At 50.6% G+C, this 15,140-nt stretch overlaps 1 protein-coding gene across 3 annotated transcripts in view; it reads left to right on the top strand.

Annotated features, from left to right (window-relative positions):
- The first annotated feature begins 266 nt into the window (after positions 1–266).
- LOC306816041 (maestro heat-like repeat-containing protein family member 7) overlaps positions 267–15,140 on the top strand; it is a 37,721-nt gene continuing 22,847 nt past the window's right edge. The window contains exons 1-12 of one of the 3 annotated variants that reach the window (XM_079332539.1): positions 267–358; positions 719–783; positions 898–1,541; positions 1,791–1,938; positions 2,152–2,339; positions 2,422–2,559; positions 2,840–2,954; positions 3,112–3,249; positions 3,478–3,654; positions 3,786–3,941; positions 4,091–4,192; positions 4,487–4,589. In XM_079332539.1, coding sequence (XP_079188665.1) covers positions 283–358; positions 719–783; positions 898–1,541; positions 1,791–1,938; positions 2,152–2,339; positions 2,422–2,559; positions 2,840–2,954; positions 3,112–3,249; positions 3,478–3,654; positions 3,786–3,941; positions 4,091–4,192; positions 4,487–4,589 — 2,050 coding nt within the window. In that variant the 5' untranslated portion in view covers positions 267–282. Of the gene's footprint in view, positions 359–718; positions 1,542–1,790; positions 1,939–2,151; positions 2,340–2,421; positions 2,560–2,839; positions 2,955–3,111; positions 3,250–3,477; positions 3,655–3,785; positions 3,942–4,090; positions 4,193–4,486; positions 4,590–15,140 lie in introns of all 3 variants that reach the window. The other 2 variants (XM_079332538.1, XM_079332540.1) reach the window with 2 other exon arrangements.

Below are 15,140 nucleotides of genomic sequence, written 5' to 3' on the forward strand. Positions count from 1 at the left end.
CGTGGTGATATAAGAGCCGACGGTGACACGGCCACGGCACAGTGCTCAGAGCATGCGACGGGACAGGAGCGGTGCCGTGAGGAGCCCCCACACAGCGCACTCGTTCCTGTCAGACCCGGAGCTTTTCTGAGAGTTATTCCTGCAGCTGACTTCCCAGCCAGACTGCAGGACTGTTTGTCTCACAGCTTTCCAAGGCACCTTTCTACAAGGTGCCCTCAAGGCCAGACTGAAATGACAGGCAGATTTTCCAACTGTTTCTCACTCTTCCAAGTGTTCAGAAGAATGAAAAGGAGAGGCTCTAGAGTCCACCCAGCACAAGAGCCTGAAGAGCCGGAGCCATTTCAGCCAATGCAGGATGGTGAGAGGCACTGCTGGGTAAAAGAGCTGATGGCTACTGCCAGCTTGATCACTTCCCATCCCATCCCATCCCATCCCATCCCATCCCATCCCATCCCATCCCATCCCATCCCATCCCATCCCATCCCATCCCATCCCATCCCATCCCATCCCATCCCATCCTATCCCATCCCATCCCATCCCCTGGGGACATGCCCAGGCACAGGACAGAAGAGGGGCTGGGCAGACACCCTGCAGTGCCCGTGCTCGTGTTCCCCTGGAGCATCCCAGGGCTGTCCCTGCCTGGGGAGCGCAGGGCTGGGCTCTGTTCTCCAGCCTCTCCCGCAGCCCCTCAGCTCTGGCTGTGCTCGCTCTTTGCCAGGTGCAGCCATGGACCGCACACACAAGCAGGACCCCACCGGTGGCCGCTTCCGCAGAGCACTGAAGGTACCTGCAGCCATCCCCACCTGGGCTGGGCCTGCTGTCACTGCTCAGCCCAGCACAGCGCTTGGAGCACTCCATGGAACTTGCCTCTCCTCCCTGTCCTTTGTTCTCCTGCAGATGTTGCAGAAGTTTGTGCCGGTGCAACGCAGAAAGACCAGCACAGCAACAGAGGGCACAGCTGAGCCTGACTCCAGCCTGACCGAGCTCCAGGCAGAGCCTGATGTCAGCCCAGATTTGCCTGAGCGCTCAGAAGAATCTGACACTGTAAGGAGTGATGACAGGGTGCAGGCTGACATGGCAGTGATTGAGGATGTGGGCATGACAATTGCTGACACTGGAGAGACTCAGGGCATCACAAACACTGACACCACTCCCACTCTGAGTCACTCTGAGGAACTCATAGTGGACTACTTCAAAGACCGTTGTGCTTCTTCTCAGCACCACTTAAGCAGCCTGTGGCCAAGGCTCCATGCCTCCCAGGACTGTGTGCCCACTCAGGCCATGGTCACTGGGCCCCCTCAGTCACTGAAGGCAGCACAGCATGGCAGGAAGGGAAGCACTTCTCAGAGGAAGCTACGAAAGCGTTCCAAGTGTTCTCCATTCCTCCCCCAGGTGCCAGCCATGGTGAAAAGCATTCACCAGAGACTGACATCCCAGGGCACTTTAGATGCAAGGCTGTGCACTGACATTCAGAGGCTGGCTGGAGAACACCCTGCTGATGTGGTGCTGACCCTCCTGCGCTGTGCCCCAACGTGTGACAGGTACGGGGCCCATGGGCCTTGAGAGCTCAGGGCTCAGCAGCCTTTAGGGCCCATCGCCCTGTACAGCCTGTCCAATGGGGCCTGCCAGACAGGTGGAGAGGTCCAGGACCCTCAGGCCTATCTGCTTTCTGAGCCTGCTGCCACTGCCAGGCTCCGTCCCTGCCCCTCAGGGCACTGGGGCTGTCCCAGCTGCACAGGGCATGGTACTGTGACTGAGACCCCCTCTGACACCGAGCTCCAACCCCACAGAGCTGCTGCAATGATGTGGAGAGCCATAGGCTTGTCAGGAACAGCACTGGAGAACGTGCTGCCAATTCTGCTCTGTGTCATGGAGGACTGGCCTCTGCACAGAATGTGCACCTCTGATGGAGACAACGAAGATGTTTTTGCCCTGGCTGTGAGTTTCTGGAACTGGCCCTTGCTCACCCTCCAGCACCAGTCACCTCTCCAGCAGCTCTCCATCCTCTCTGTGCCTCAGTTGCTGGGCTCAAACCTGGGCCAGGGACAGGCTCAGGGGGCACCAGGCCCGCTGCTCCCCCTGCCTCTCCCTCAGGCCCTGCCCCATGGACACCTCGGCACTGAGCGCTGCCTCGGGCTGCTTCTTTCGCAGGCAACTCTGGTGATCTGGGTGGTGGTCCAGGTGCCCCAGTGCGAGGAGGCCATGATGAATGCTTCCTCCCCTCTGTTTACGGCTCTGCTCTTGCATGTTGTCATCACCACACAGCAGATGCCAAAGGAAGTTGATGACTTCTGGAGAGCGTGCCAGGAGCAACACCCGCTTCCCAGCAAGGCCAACAGGTCCCAGTCCTCCAGTCCTTCCCATGCCCTTGTGGCCAGCACCAGTGCTCCCAGTGTGACCTGGACTTTTCTCTGCACACAGGTTTGCAGTGCAGACCATGAAGGCTCTGCTCATCTGTCTGCAGTATGAGCCTGAGGTGATGGCAATAGAGCGCAAGCGTGGCTGGGACACGCTGCTGTGTGCTGACACCCAGCACTATGCCGTGGGTCTGCTGGCCAGGTGAGACCCCCATTGCCCCTCTGTCCTTGACATTTGTGCTGTGTGCCCGGGGTGCCCCACACAGTACCCGTGCTCATGGGCCAGAGGCCTTTGTCACCAAGGGATGGCCAAGCAGACTGGAAAAGGCTGGGAGAGGAGGTGCCCAAAAAGGGGCAGCCTCCCAAAGTGTCCACATTGCCTCCAGGGATGCTGGGGAAAAACTGGTTCTCTGTGAGTCAATCCTGGGAGAATATTGCCACCTCTCAACCTCAGGGTCCTTGTGCCTTTTTCCCCCTGACAGGGAGATTCGCTGTGTATTGATGCCCTTGTGTTCCTATGTTGCACTTCACCTACTCCAGCTGCTCAGCACACAGGAGCCACGCTGGGATCTGCCTGCCCTGGCATTCCTTGTGGAGGTGAGCCTGATGGCCAGAACTGTCTCCCTGAGCTGCCTCCCAGCTCTCTGCCCACAGCTGCCTGGGATGGTGCCCGTGCCCTGTGCTGCTGTCTGGGCCCAGCCCTGTGCAGTTCTGGGCTCCTGTGTGTCCTCTGTCACTGCCCTGTGCCTTTCAGGTCCTTGAGTGCCTGGATTTGAGTGAATGTGGGGACAGCATCCTTGAGATCATGTCAAGGTTCCTACAGAGCAATTCCAGGGAGAGGCGTCGCCTGGCGCTCAGAGGCCTTGTGCTGCTCAGCAAGGATCCCTGGATGGTGAGGAGGGGCAGTGGCTGAAGCTGCGCTGGGGAAAGCAGCCCCTCAGGCTGGCTGGGCTTCAGGAGCTGAGGCAGATGCTCCCAGCTCTCCTGCCTCACCTCCCTGAGCTCTTTGGGACAGGCCTTTGGCCGCTGGGCCCTGTGGCATCAGGGTGGGGTTGCGGTGCCCAGGCGCTGTTGGTGGAGCCGTTCATGGCTTCACAGCACAGCCTTGTCTTCCTCACAGGCCAGATCTATACGCAGCGTGTCTCGAAGCCTTTTGAAACTGTTGGGTGATACAGATGGAGAGGTGATCGGCATGTCCCTCTCTGTGTTCTTAAATATGTTCCAAACAAAACACCTCATGATATCCAGCACTAGTGCCCTGAAGCTGGCTGAGCCACTCCTGTCACTCTTGGAAAACGTAAGGCTCTGTGCCCCCAGCCACGAGCACTGGCTGCTGCCCAGAAACTTTGTGCCTTCTAGAATGTTGGGCCTTTGTCCAGTGGTCTGGAGAAGTTGCTTCTGAGGTCTTTTCCTCCTCCATTCCTCCAGGACAACAGCCATGTGCAGCTGCTTTCCATTCACCTCTTCTGCACAGTGATGGACTTGGTAGTAGACGAGGGAAAAAAGGCCCTGGAGAGAATTGTGAGCCAGAGCCTGCTGCCACTCTTCTTACACTGCCATGATGAGAACCAGCATGTGGCCAAGGTGAGGTTTTGTGTGATGCTGGTGGATCTCGGATGGGGCTCGGCTTCCTCACTTCTGGCACATCCCGGGCTGCAGCCTCCTCCAGGCCTTGGCACAGGGACCTGTGCCCTGAACTGCGGGGACATCTCTGCATCTCTGCTGCTCTCCAGGCCTCTCAGGAAACACTGGTTTGTGCAGCCGGGTTCTTGAGGAAGACCCATCTCCAGAGGGCGCTGAATACAGCGCAGCTGTGGAAGTTGGCCGAGTGCCTGGTAAGGACGGCCTGGAAGCACCAGGCTCAGGCTGGAGAAGCCCCCTGAGTGCGGCGCTCACTGTGTGCAGCTGCAGCTGTGGCCCTGCCCAGCGCTGCACACAGGGGCCACACAGGCTCATCTCCAGGCGGGTAGCAGGGCAGCAGCCGGCCCTGTGCCCCTGCAGAGACCGGCCGGCGGCTGCTGGCCGCGCCTCAGGGCTGTGTGGGCAGGGGAGGCCGGGGCCGGGCGCGGGCAGCACCGGGCAAAGGGGCAGAGCCCGCCCCGACCCTTCGCTCCATCCACTCTCCGCAGCTGGCAGAGGACAGGAGCCGAGTGGCCGAGCACCTGCGCCAGGCGCTGCCCTACCTGCAGAGCCCTCAGGAGCCCCTGCGAGAGGCGGCCAGCAGGTTCATTGGTGAGCCCGGGCTCCCTCCCTGTCCTACAGAAGTAGGATCTGGGACACGGTCCATGACAAACTCTGTATTCCCAGAGACCGCAGGGCAGTACTTGAAGAAGCAGCAAGGAGACACGGCTCATCCACAAGGGTGAGGGCAGCGCCACTGGCAGGAGGAGCTGCAATCCCTGCCCCAGCTCTGAAGCGCCCTGCTCCCTGTGTGGATGGGGGGCGGCGTGGGCAGAGCACACAGAGATTTCAGGGGCACGTGAGGCATTTGTGGCTAGCAGCTTCGGGCTGATCCCGGTGGTCCCTCCTCCCTCCTGGCCATGGCCAGAGCGGGCTCCGGCAGCCCTGGCATGGGGGTCTTGTAGTGTCCCCACTGATCCAGGCTGTGACCACGGCTCTGTTCCTTCCTCTACCAGCTGCTCGAGTCCAGATGCAAGATGCCAGGCCATCATGCTCTAACCTGGAAAATTAAGCCCGGTCATCTTCAGGATCCAGTGAACCAGTGTCACAAGAACACACCAAGAGACACTGAAGAGGACATAACCTGTCCGGGCTGCTGGAGCTCCAGGCAGAGCATGATTGGCACAGTTATTTTGCCTTAAGCCTTCTCCCTGCCTGCTCTCTCCCTCCAGCCCTGATACCCTCCCCTTTTTTCCTTCTCAGCTCATCCCTTTGCTTTGCCTTTCATCAATAAACAGTTTGGCTTCTTCACTTTGCCTGCATCTCTGTGGAGCTAAAGCAGCACAAATCCAGAGCCCTGGGACTCACAGGCCCCTCCTGCCATTCTCTCCCGTGCCGTGTTTTGTGCAGAGACGCAGAGGAACGAGGGCAGATCAGGTTGGAAGGGTCTCTGTGCTGAAGCTCCAGTTTCACAACACTGTGGAGTTCAAGGTCTTGCTGAGCACCCTGAAGCCCCTGGATTTTAGAAGAGCCACCCTGAGTATGCTCTGAACCCAGCTGGGAGGGATTCCATGGCAAGCACTCATGGAGGGCAAAGGAGCTTGGAATGCTGGAAGGTTTCAAGAATAGCTTCCTGAAAGCACAGCAATGCTCCATCCCTGCACAGGGTCAGGAAGAGGGCAGAACCAGAGAGCATCAGGGCTTCACAGAGAGCTTTGGGTGTTCCAGAGAGCAAATGAAGCAGCAGCACAGTGCCCGAGAGTCAGACGCGTGACCGTGCCAGTGTCCGGAGCGCTGACAGGCAGTGCCGGGATCCTGGTGCGGTTCTGGTCCCCACAAGTGAGGAATGGCAGCCCTGCCTCAGACCCAGTCAGAAAGCCAAGCAAGTAGGACCAGAGGGAGGGCACCCTTCCAGTCTCTCCTGGGCATGGCAGCAAAACAGCCCCTGCTTCTTCCTCCTCCACCTTGTGCTTGGGGTGTGCTGGTGGCAGAGCCAGCCAGGTTGTGCTCTGTGTGCCAAAGGCTGTTCAGAGCCAGCATGGAAAGTGCTGCGTGCCCAGCACAGAGTCCTGGAAGGTGCTGGCAAGAGCATCCTGCAGGAGCAGGGCCTGGTCTCTGGCTGGGAACAGCCTGGTTTTGCTGCCGTGACCGCAGGCAGGAGTGTAGGCAGGTGCAGAGGCAGCGGGCAGCTTGTGTTTGCAGAGGGCCTGGGGCTGCACGTCTGAACCTGCACCTGGGAACACACTTGGGGGAACACGAGCTGGAGCTGGAGTGCCTGTTCTGAAAGCAGTTTGTGCAGGCAGGGCAAGCAGGCAGGGTTGCAGGTTTCCTGCTGCTATTGGGGTTTCTAGTTTGTTTGTTGTGTTTCTGTTGGTAGGTGAGTGTGGGCTTTTTTCTCCCCCTTTATCACGTTCCTCAGGGATTCTTTCTCATTCTGAACTAGGCCGAAGGACGAGACTTCTGGTTGCTTAGAAAGTGCCATTTATTTTCTTATCTTGTACAGAAGACATGACTTCTTGTAACAGGTATTGAAAGCGTGGCCAAAAGTCACAAGACTTATGGCTACAAGATCTTTTAAGGACTTATTAACATAAAACACTGCCAACAAGGTGATTTATGTTTCTATTCCAATACTAAGAAATTTCATCTAATTGCAGTGTGACCTTTCTAAGCCAATCTCATTCTAACACATAGATCTATTCTTAAGGCTAGTTTGTCACCTTTATACCTGCTTTACTCTTTCTATATCTTAATCTTTATTAACTAAACTTTTTTCTACTTAGCATGTCTCTGCTTTAAGCTTTAAATCTACATTCTTACTTCTAGTACCTAAACTTGGAATCTTCTCCCAGCGCCTGAGTTCAAGTCCCGTGTTCTTTTCCAGGCTTTGATTTACACACCCAACTTTCTGAGAACTTCTTGCATTCTGAACTCCAACTGATGGGCTTTGGGTTTTTTGTTAATAATGGTTTTTACATGATTGAAAACTGCAGTTAGTACAAGTGTATGTGACCGAGTAGAAGCCTCCAAAAAGGATGCATCTGTGCAGACCCCTTCCTGTGTGGAGTGTTTGAGCTTATCTGCAGTTCCAGAGGATGTTGCAGAAGAAGCCTGCCTGCGGTGTGAACAGCTGGATTATCTCCTTTTAATGGTGGCCGAGCTTGGGGAGCAAGCTGAAAGACTAAGAAGTAATAGGGGAAGTAAAAGGGAAATAGATTGGTGGAGTTCTGCCCTTGCATCCTTGAGGGAGGCCCACCAGGAGTCAGAGGACTCCCGTGCCCCCCCGTCAGGCAATGGGAGGACACCTGGTGGGTGAAGGGGAGTGGAAATGGGTCCCTACTCCGGGAGATCATAATAAACATTCCTCCTGGCCCCCATCACCTTGCCAGGTGCCACTCCAGCATAGGTATGAAGCCCTGGATTTAGAGAGCCTGCCAGATGGAGTAGAAGAAAATGATCTGCCCAGTGGGCCCAATTACAGTGCACCTGTTAGACAGATCACCACCTCTGACCCCAAAAAGAAGAGAAGGGTAGTGGTAGTAGGTGAGTCCCTTCTGAGGGGAACAGAGGGCCCCATATGTCAACCTGGGGCCCAGGTATGGGATGTCAGGGAGAGGCTTCCTTGGCTGATTATTAATTCAGGCCATAAAAGGACGTAGTTGTGCTCTCAGGATTCCATGCATATCTGGGTCACCAACACATGGTCATAGAATTGGGCACAATATGTTCCTGGCTACCCCTCCAACTTGATTGGTTAATATTCCTGATGGCCTGGAATATCCCAAGAGTGAAATTAAATTTTCAAAAATCACATCCTCCATGAGATCTGTTCCATGTTCTAAGTGCACTACCAGTACAATTTATTCTTGGACTTGCACAAGATTTGGCTGTTGGAAACAAGATTTGTTGGGTGGGATTCCTGGTGGGCCCAGTTACTATATCTACATGCTGATGGTCTTCTCTCCTATGTGTCACAGAAGAAGGGGACTATCTTGCACTAGGTTATAGTGTCCCATTTTAATTTGCATAGTGCAAAAATCCTGATAGGAATCACACGAAAATGAATGCACACACTGCTCTTTAGAAAGGTCACAGATGTGCATGGTCACTGTAGTAATCTCTACAAGAGGTTTGTGAGTTTCAAATTTACAAGCCATAGGGATGTTACTCTCAGGTGGGACAACGAAGGCAGGCATGGAGTCAGGTTTTCCTCAATCTTCAACTGCTCGTTACTAATCCTTAAAACAGCATGAAGTGGTTTTACCTTTTCAGCCCCTTTCAGCCCATTAGGTCCTGGATATTTTTGAGTGTTCCCTCCACCAGGATCTTGCAAGCCAAGGAGATCTTGATGGTAGTGACAGTCATCTACTGTGGCTTGCATTCCAATTAGAAATATCAGGAAGACGATGACCATATGAAACACATGTTGGTTTCTCCTGCTCTTTCTGAGGTCTACTTTTGGACTCCACTTGCCTTTTGCAGAAGTCTTTTGATTCTGGAATTAGGTATCCAAGAGGTTAACGCTTTAAGCTTTAAAGGCTGTATAAGTGATTAAAAGTACTAATAGAGTTCTTTCCATTTTGGCAAAAGGCAGTTTCCCTTGGGGATTTTACGTGTATCTGGTCTCCAGGCTGGATTTGTGGAGAGGAGCACCCTCTTGCTCATGTGCTCGAAATCTCTTGATTACCTTGCTGCAGCTGTTGTGTTAGTTGGACAACACAGTCCTGGAGATACCCCTCCCCAACTTGTACAGTATCTTCCTCTTCATAGTTACGCTTATCTGGTATTCTATGTAGCATTTCAAAGGCATTCAGCTTTTCTTCTGTTCTTGGCCATACTCAAATCCGTAATAAAGCCAAAGGTAGGGCCAGGGGCCAAGGTGTGTTGGCCTCTTGTCCAGTTTTGACTGTCTGTTGTTGTATTGGATAATTCATCTTTTCCACCCGCCTGCTGGCCTGGGACCAATACAGAATTATCAGGGGTGAGGGTGGTCCTTGGCAATACTTTTTAGGGTTTGCAGATATCAGGGCAAAAGTGGCAAAAATTAAAGAAGAGCGGTACAGTGACCATGATTCAGCAACCTAAAACACTTTAATAATAATGAAAATAAATATGGGACAAGGCCCAAAAATCCGAACACACGTGACCAAGGGAACAAGGTCTCTTCAGGAGCCAGTGGTCAAAAACAGAGATAGAGGGAGGCTCAGGGTGTAACTATGGGGCAAGAGAGGGGGTGGAGTTGAGGTTAGGGTCCAATGGGTATAGGGGAAAGTGGTGCAGAGGTGGAGTAAGGGAAGGTAGGGTCCAATGGGGTAGGCTGGGTGGAACACTGTGCCAACTGAGGGCCAGTGGGTATACAAGAAAGGGAGAACATTCTAGGAACTGGGAGTGGTGATAATTAGCTGGGAAATGAGGGTTAGGAATATGCATGAGGCATTAACATAGGCAATCCTATAACTCTTTGGAACCTTTTTTGGGGGGATCACCACAACTTAAACAAATGCCTCCCAAGGTTTAGGGTTGGGGTATAATTCTTCTTTGGTGATGGTTGCTTGACCTGGAATACTACAGCATGTGTAGGTGCCAGTTGATTTAGAGACTGTTGCAGAATTGCTGTGCAATACTTGCTAGGAAATGTGGTACTCAATGGGAGGAGATGTCTAAGAGCACTCTGAACCGGGGCATTATGTTGTTTAACAAAATGTTGATGTCTTCTTTGCCTTTATTTGTTTGAGTTGGGAATGCCTCAGGTCACACTGAGAAGCTATCAGTTAATACTGAAAGGTATTTATACCACCCTTTTCTTGGCAATTCAGAAAAGTCATTTTGCCAGTGTAGTCCAGGATATTGTCCCTTGTCTATTGTGCCAAGCTCAACGCTAGTCCTAGTCTGTGGATTGGTTCTGAGACGTTGTTTCACAGCCTTGGGTTACCTGCTTTACACTAGAGTACAGCTTGCATCTTACTATTGTCCTTATCAAATAATTATGTAAGGCATCGCCTTCCCAGTGCATACGATTATGTCATCTTCAATTAATTTTCATAATGCTCTTTCAGGCATAACTATCTCTCCCTGAGGTGTTCCAAAAACATTATGGTTTTGTTCTGCTCACAAATTCTTTGCTAGTTCTACATCTTTCTGAGTATACAATATATATCATTGTCATATTGTTCCTTACCTTTGGGAATTACTGCCTGAATCTCAGCATGGCTTTGTTCTGCTACTCTTTTGCAGCCTGGTCAGCCAACCTGTTATGTCTTTTGGGGTCTATTTCTCCTTTCTGATATCCTTTGGTTTGCATAATTGCAACCTCTTGAGGTAGAAGTACTGCCTCCAGCAATTTTAAGATTTCCTCAGAATACTTTATCTGCTTTCCTTGAGCTGTCAATAGTCCCTTTTCTTTCTGAATGCATTCATGGGCATGTATTACTCTGAAGGCATACTTGGAAACTGTTCATCACTTGATGCTTTTTCCTCAGGCTGGTCAGAGGGCACAGGTTAAAGTGATTTTCTCTGCCTTCTGAGCTGACTCGTAGAGGTAGGGCTTCTATCCCCTATTGCTCAGTGCTAATCGTACATCCTGATTTTGGTTCATCTTACAAAGCCACTCCCATCTGTGTACTGAGATTCTGCTCCTGAAATTGAGGTTTCTTTAAGATCTGGGTTGCTGGTATAAAATGGACTTAATGGTTTTGATTTTTATGATACAAATGTTCCTTGTCTCTCTGATAAGTAGCCAGGAATGGCTGTTGGATTACTAGAGAAGAGTTTAGTTTTGTAATTCCATGTTGCTGCACCAAAACTGCAAGATATTTAAGGAATGCTGAGAGTGAAAGCCAATGCCCACCCTTTTGCTCAAGAATTGCTGCCACTGAATGTGAGACAAACACAGTTATTTGTTGACCTAGAGTGAATTTCCAGGCTTCCTGGGCGTTTGAAACAAGAGCAGCAACTGCTCGCAGACAGTCAGACCATCCCCTACTGACCTCACCCAGTTGTTTTGAAAAGTGTGCTGCTCCTATCTTGTATGGGCAATTGTTTGAGCCAGTGCTCCTAAAAGCCATCCCTTGCCTCTCAAAATAGAAAAGCTAAAACAGTTCCGAGACATCTGGCAGGCCCAGAGCAGGTGCTCTTTTCAATTCCTCCTTCAGCTTTTGAAAGGCTTTCTTACCTTTGGACAGGGCCAATCTCACAGACCAAACATCCTATACAAATCCTCTCATGGGAGTCTCATTGATGGTGGGACCCTGCAGAAGGGTTTAAAAAACAAATCCAAGAGAAAGAAACCCAAGAACGATTACACACGACTACACACATGCTACTGCTCCACAACTATGTGTTTGTTGTACAAACCTCTGAGCCTGCTCAGGGCAGGAGAAAACCTCCACATCCTTTTCACTGCTCAGAACAATGAGAAGGACAGTGCAGGGCTATGCCAATGGCAACTCCAGCTCTGGAAGTTAAACTACCCTTAAAGGTATTATCTGTGCAATCTGACAAAAAACTGCAGCAAAACCTGCATTCAAGTTTGGAAAACACATCCTCACATGGACATACTGCCCCAAGAAGAAGAGGGGGATGGTGTCAGTTTAGGATACAGGGATAACACTGTAGCAGCCAACAGTTGTGTTTCTAAAGGAAAATTGCAAAGCAATAACCAACAATTCTGTGTGGTGCCACCTACATACACGCCTGAGCAGAGAGGTGATTTGGCACAAGTAACAGAGAAGTCCAGATTCAAAATATTTCCATCTAAAGTATTTCCACCAAAACTGGTAAATTAGGACTCAGAGGGGAGCAAGAGCTGTATCAAGAGCCTTTTTACTTCAGGCTGAGAGTGAAAAATCAGAAAGAGATCAGCACTGTCAGCACAGAGGGGGGTATCTGCACAGCACGGGAAGATAACCCTTTATGCAGATAGGTAAAAGCAAGTGAAATGCCAGCTCTTCTACCCTCTTACCTTAGAGAACAAGCCATTCCTTCTAGGACTTGGCCCCAAAAACACACATACCTTCACTACACACTGCTTCCAGACACAAATCCTCTTTTCAGCTGCCCTCCCTATTGAGCAGGCAGAAGAGTTTCCCACCACTGACCCTTCCCACCCGACACCCACTCCATGCTGCAGGTGTGTCAAAAGCAGCCAGACATTCCTCATTTCCCAGCACCAGCAGCATCCTGAGAAGATGCTGCACAGAGGGAGGGGAGGCTTCCCATTCCTAGCAGGGCACTCACCACCAAAGGCCCAGTTCTGCAGTCACAGGTGAAGGGGTCTCTCCCCGAAGCTTTGGTGCACACGGTCTCACGGATACTGAACCGCAGATCTAACCCATAAGTATCGCTGTCCCACGTGTCCACCTGGAGAAAGCAGTGTCAACACAACACATCATTAGTCCTTTTTGGTTATTCTTTTCTCTTTCTCATAGTCCAACCAGTGCTAAATTGGCCAGTTGAGATGGGAGACTAAAAAAAAAATACATATAAGAGCAGTGCCCTCCCAAAAAAACCCCTAACAAATTCCCACTACTTGTAAATACTTGGGGGGTTTAATCCAAACTGTATAGACCCATACATCAGCTTGACATTCATTCTTGCAGAAGACTTTCTACAGGGCACCTGTAGAAACAGAAAGGTTTTAATAAAATATAAATAAAAATAATTAAATAAATAATAACGTTAATAAAAACCCTTCCACACAGTATACTAGGTTTGCATAGCCAGGCTCCAGGAGCCCCTTCTGTGAGAGGCTGCTGGAAGCAGCTGCTCCTCCATGTCCTGCAGAGTCAGCACCAGCCAGCTCCAGGATGGACCTGCCTCTGGCCAAGACTGGGCCAGTTAGAAATGGTGGAAACACCTTTGGGATAACAGAATGAAGAAAAAGAAAATAGATTATTGTGTAGTTGTAACTGTGGCCAAGGAAGGGCAGGGTGAGAACATGAGAGAGGAACAAGTGTGCACACAGGCAGGGCAGGGCAGGAGGAGGGGCAGGAGCTGCTCCAGGGGCTGGAACTGATTGCCCTGACATTCCGTGGTGCAGCCGGGCCCCTGTGCTACAAACTGTAACTTCTTCCTATTGTATCAATAAGAAGGAGCTAGGTCTAGCATATGAGACAAGCACAAGGATCAAAAGAGTGGCTCTTTGCCTTTTCTTTATTGCATGGTGGTAGCAGGGCAAAAGAGGAAGCACATCTCAGGTCTTGGCTTTTTTCTAGGAAAGGGTCAGGGAGGGGATTTCTGGCTGTCTGCCAATAGGATAGGGACAGGAGGGACAGGTAAGACATTCCTTATACCTCTGGTATCGGATTACAACATCTCACCGTTTTTTGTTTAATTAAGTGAGGGATGGATATTAAATTTATTTTGATTGGAATTATGATTTTGACCAACATTTGTAATTGGTGGGAGAATTAGATTGTTCTATGTTTTGCATTTCTATGCTGATTGACTTCAGAGGTAGAAGGAATGATACCTAGTAGCTTTGAACACTAAGTGACGTGGGATCCCGAATGCCATTATTACAAGGAAAATAATAACAAAGAATAACAAAATTGTTTTAACAATAGAAGTCCACCACCCTGAGAACCCCCAGCCTTTAAACAGTTCATTGAACCAATTTTCTGATTTTTGTTAACAAGAAGACAACTTCGAAGGGGTTCTTTCTGGGGTTGAGTGGAGGGTAGGTTTTCTCTAAAAGGAAAAACAAAACATTTTAAAAACACATTAAATGTCTCTGTCTGCCGGAAGGTCCTTCTTTATGAAGAATTTTCCTCTTCTTTCTGGCGGCATCTTCTTTTTGAAGCAATGGCAACTTGCTTCTCACCTTCTTCTGCTGGAGCTGGATTTTTTGGAACAAAAGGTTTTACCCACTTTTGGAGGATCTACTGAGGGCCTGAGGGAGTGGATACGCACGCATAACCCCTTCCCCAGGTTACTAGCTTATAGGGACCTTTGGTTTGAACAGGGCTTTACAGAGCTTTTGCTGTGGAGACATCCACACAGTGGAACTGCTCTGTCTATCCAGGACCTGTTTGAGCATCTGGTGGGCACGCTCAATCACAGCTTGACCTGTGGGGGAGTAGAGGATGCCAGTTTTATTTTCCACTCCCCACTGCTGGATAAACTCTAGGAACTCCTTGGATATGTATGCTGGGCCATTATCTGTTTTGATTTCCTTAGGGATCCCCAGCACTGAAAAGGCTTGCACTAGGTGTTGTTTGGCATGCACAGCCTTTTCTCCTGGAGCTGCAAGGGCGTCTGCCATACGGTTCCCTTCTGTGATCTCACCTGGCAAATCCGTGTGTGACCTCACATGCATCACATAGAAGGAATGCTCTCTGTGTGAAACCAAATAGATTAGTTTGACAGCAGCCTAAAGAGCTGCTCATTATTGATGTCTTTGAGCACTGCCTGCTCTGCTCTAGACACTACCCCAGCAACATAAGCTGAATCTGTTACCAGATTAAGAGGCTCTGAGAACTTCTCAAAGGCTCTCACCGCTGCAGCCAGTTCGGCTATTTGGGGTGACCCCTCCACAAACTCAACATCAGCTTCCCAATGCTGAGTCTGGGGATTTCTCCAAGTCATCACCGACTTATGAGAGGCCCCTGATGCATCTGTGAACACTGTGAGTGCCTCGAGCGGTCTCCTGCTCCTCTTCTCACGAGGGATGAGGTGGAATTCCTCATTAAACAACTTATGTGCTGGGCTGTGAACAGATATCTGTCCACTGTAGCTATCCAGAGATATCTGGAGGCTGGCATTGCTTTGTAGCAGATGTTCAAACATCTCTTTTGTTAACCTCTCAGGAGAGTTCCTCCCTTCCTCAGAAAGTTTTACCGGAAGGTGGATGCATGCAAAGTCACAACCAGCCAGTTCACGCAGTCTCATTCTTGCCTTTTGAATCAACTGAGCCATGAGCTCTTGTGGTCGTGTAATAGTTTTGGATCTTTGGTGGGAGAGGAAGACCCATTCTATGATTAAGAGTGAATCTTTCTGCTCCTCAATCCACTGGAATATTAGACCATGCAGGTATGGAAATTTCCCCAAAACAATGAATTTGAAAGGCAGTTCAGGTTGATAATGGTGAGCCTGCCTCTCTGCTAATGCATAAATAATTTTCAATTTCTGTGGGACAATAGTCTGTGCAGTAATTTCCAAGCCCAG

This window comes from Erithacus rubecula (assembly GCF_903797595.1).
Source record: "Erithacus rubecula genome assembly, contig: scaffold_346_arrow_ctg1, whole genome shotgun sequence".
Taxonomy (NCBI): Eukaryota; Metazoa; Chordata; class Aves; order Passeriformes; family Muscicapidae; genus Erithacus; species Erithacus rubecula.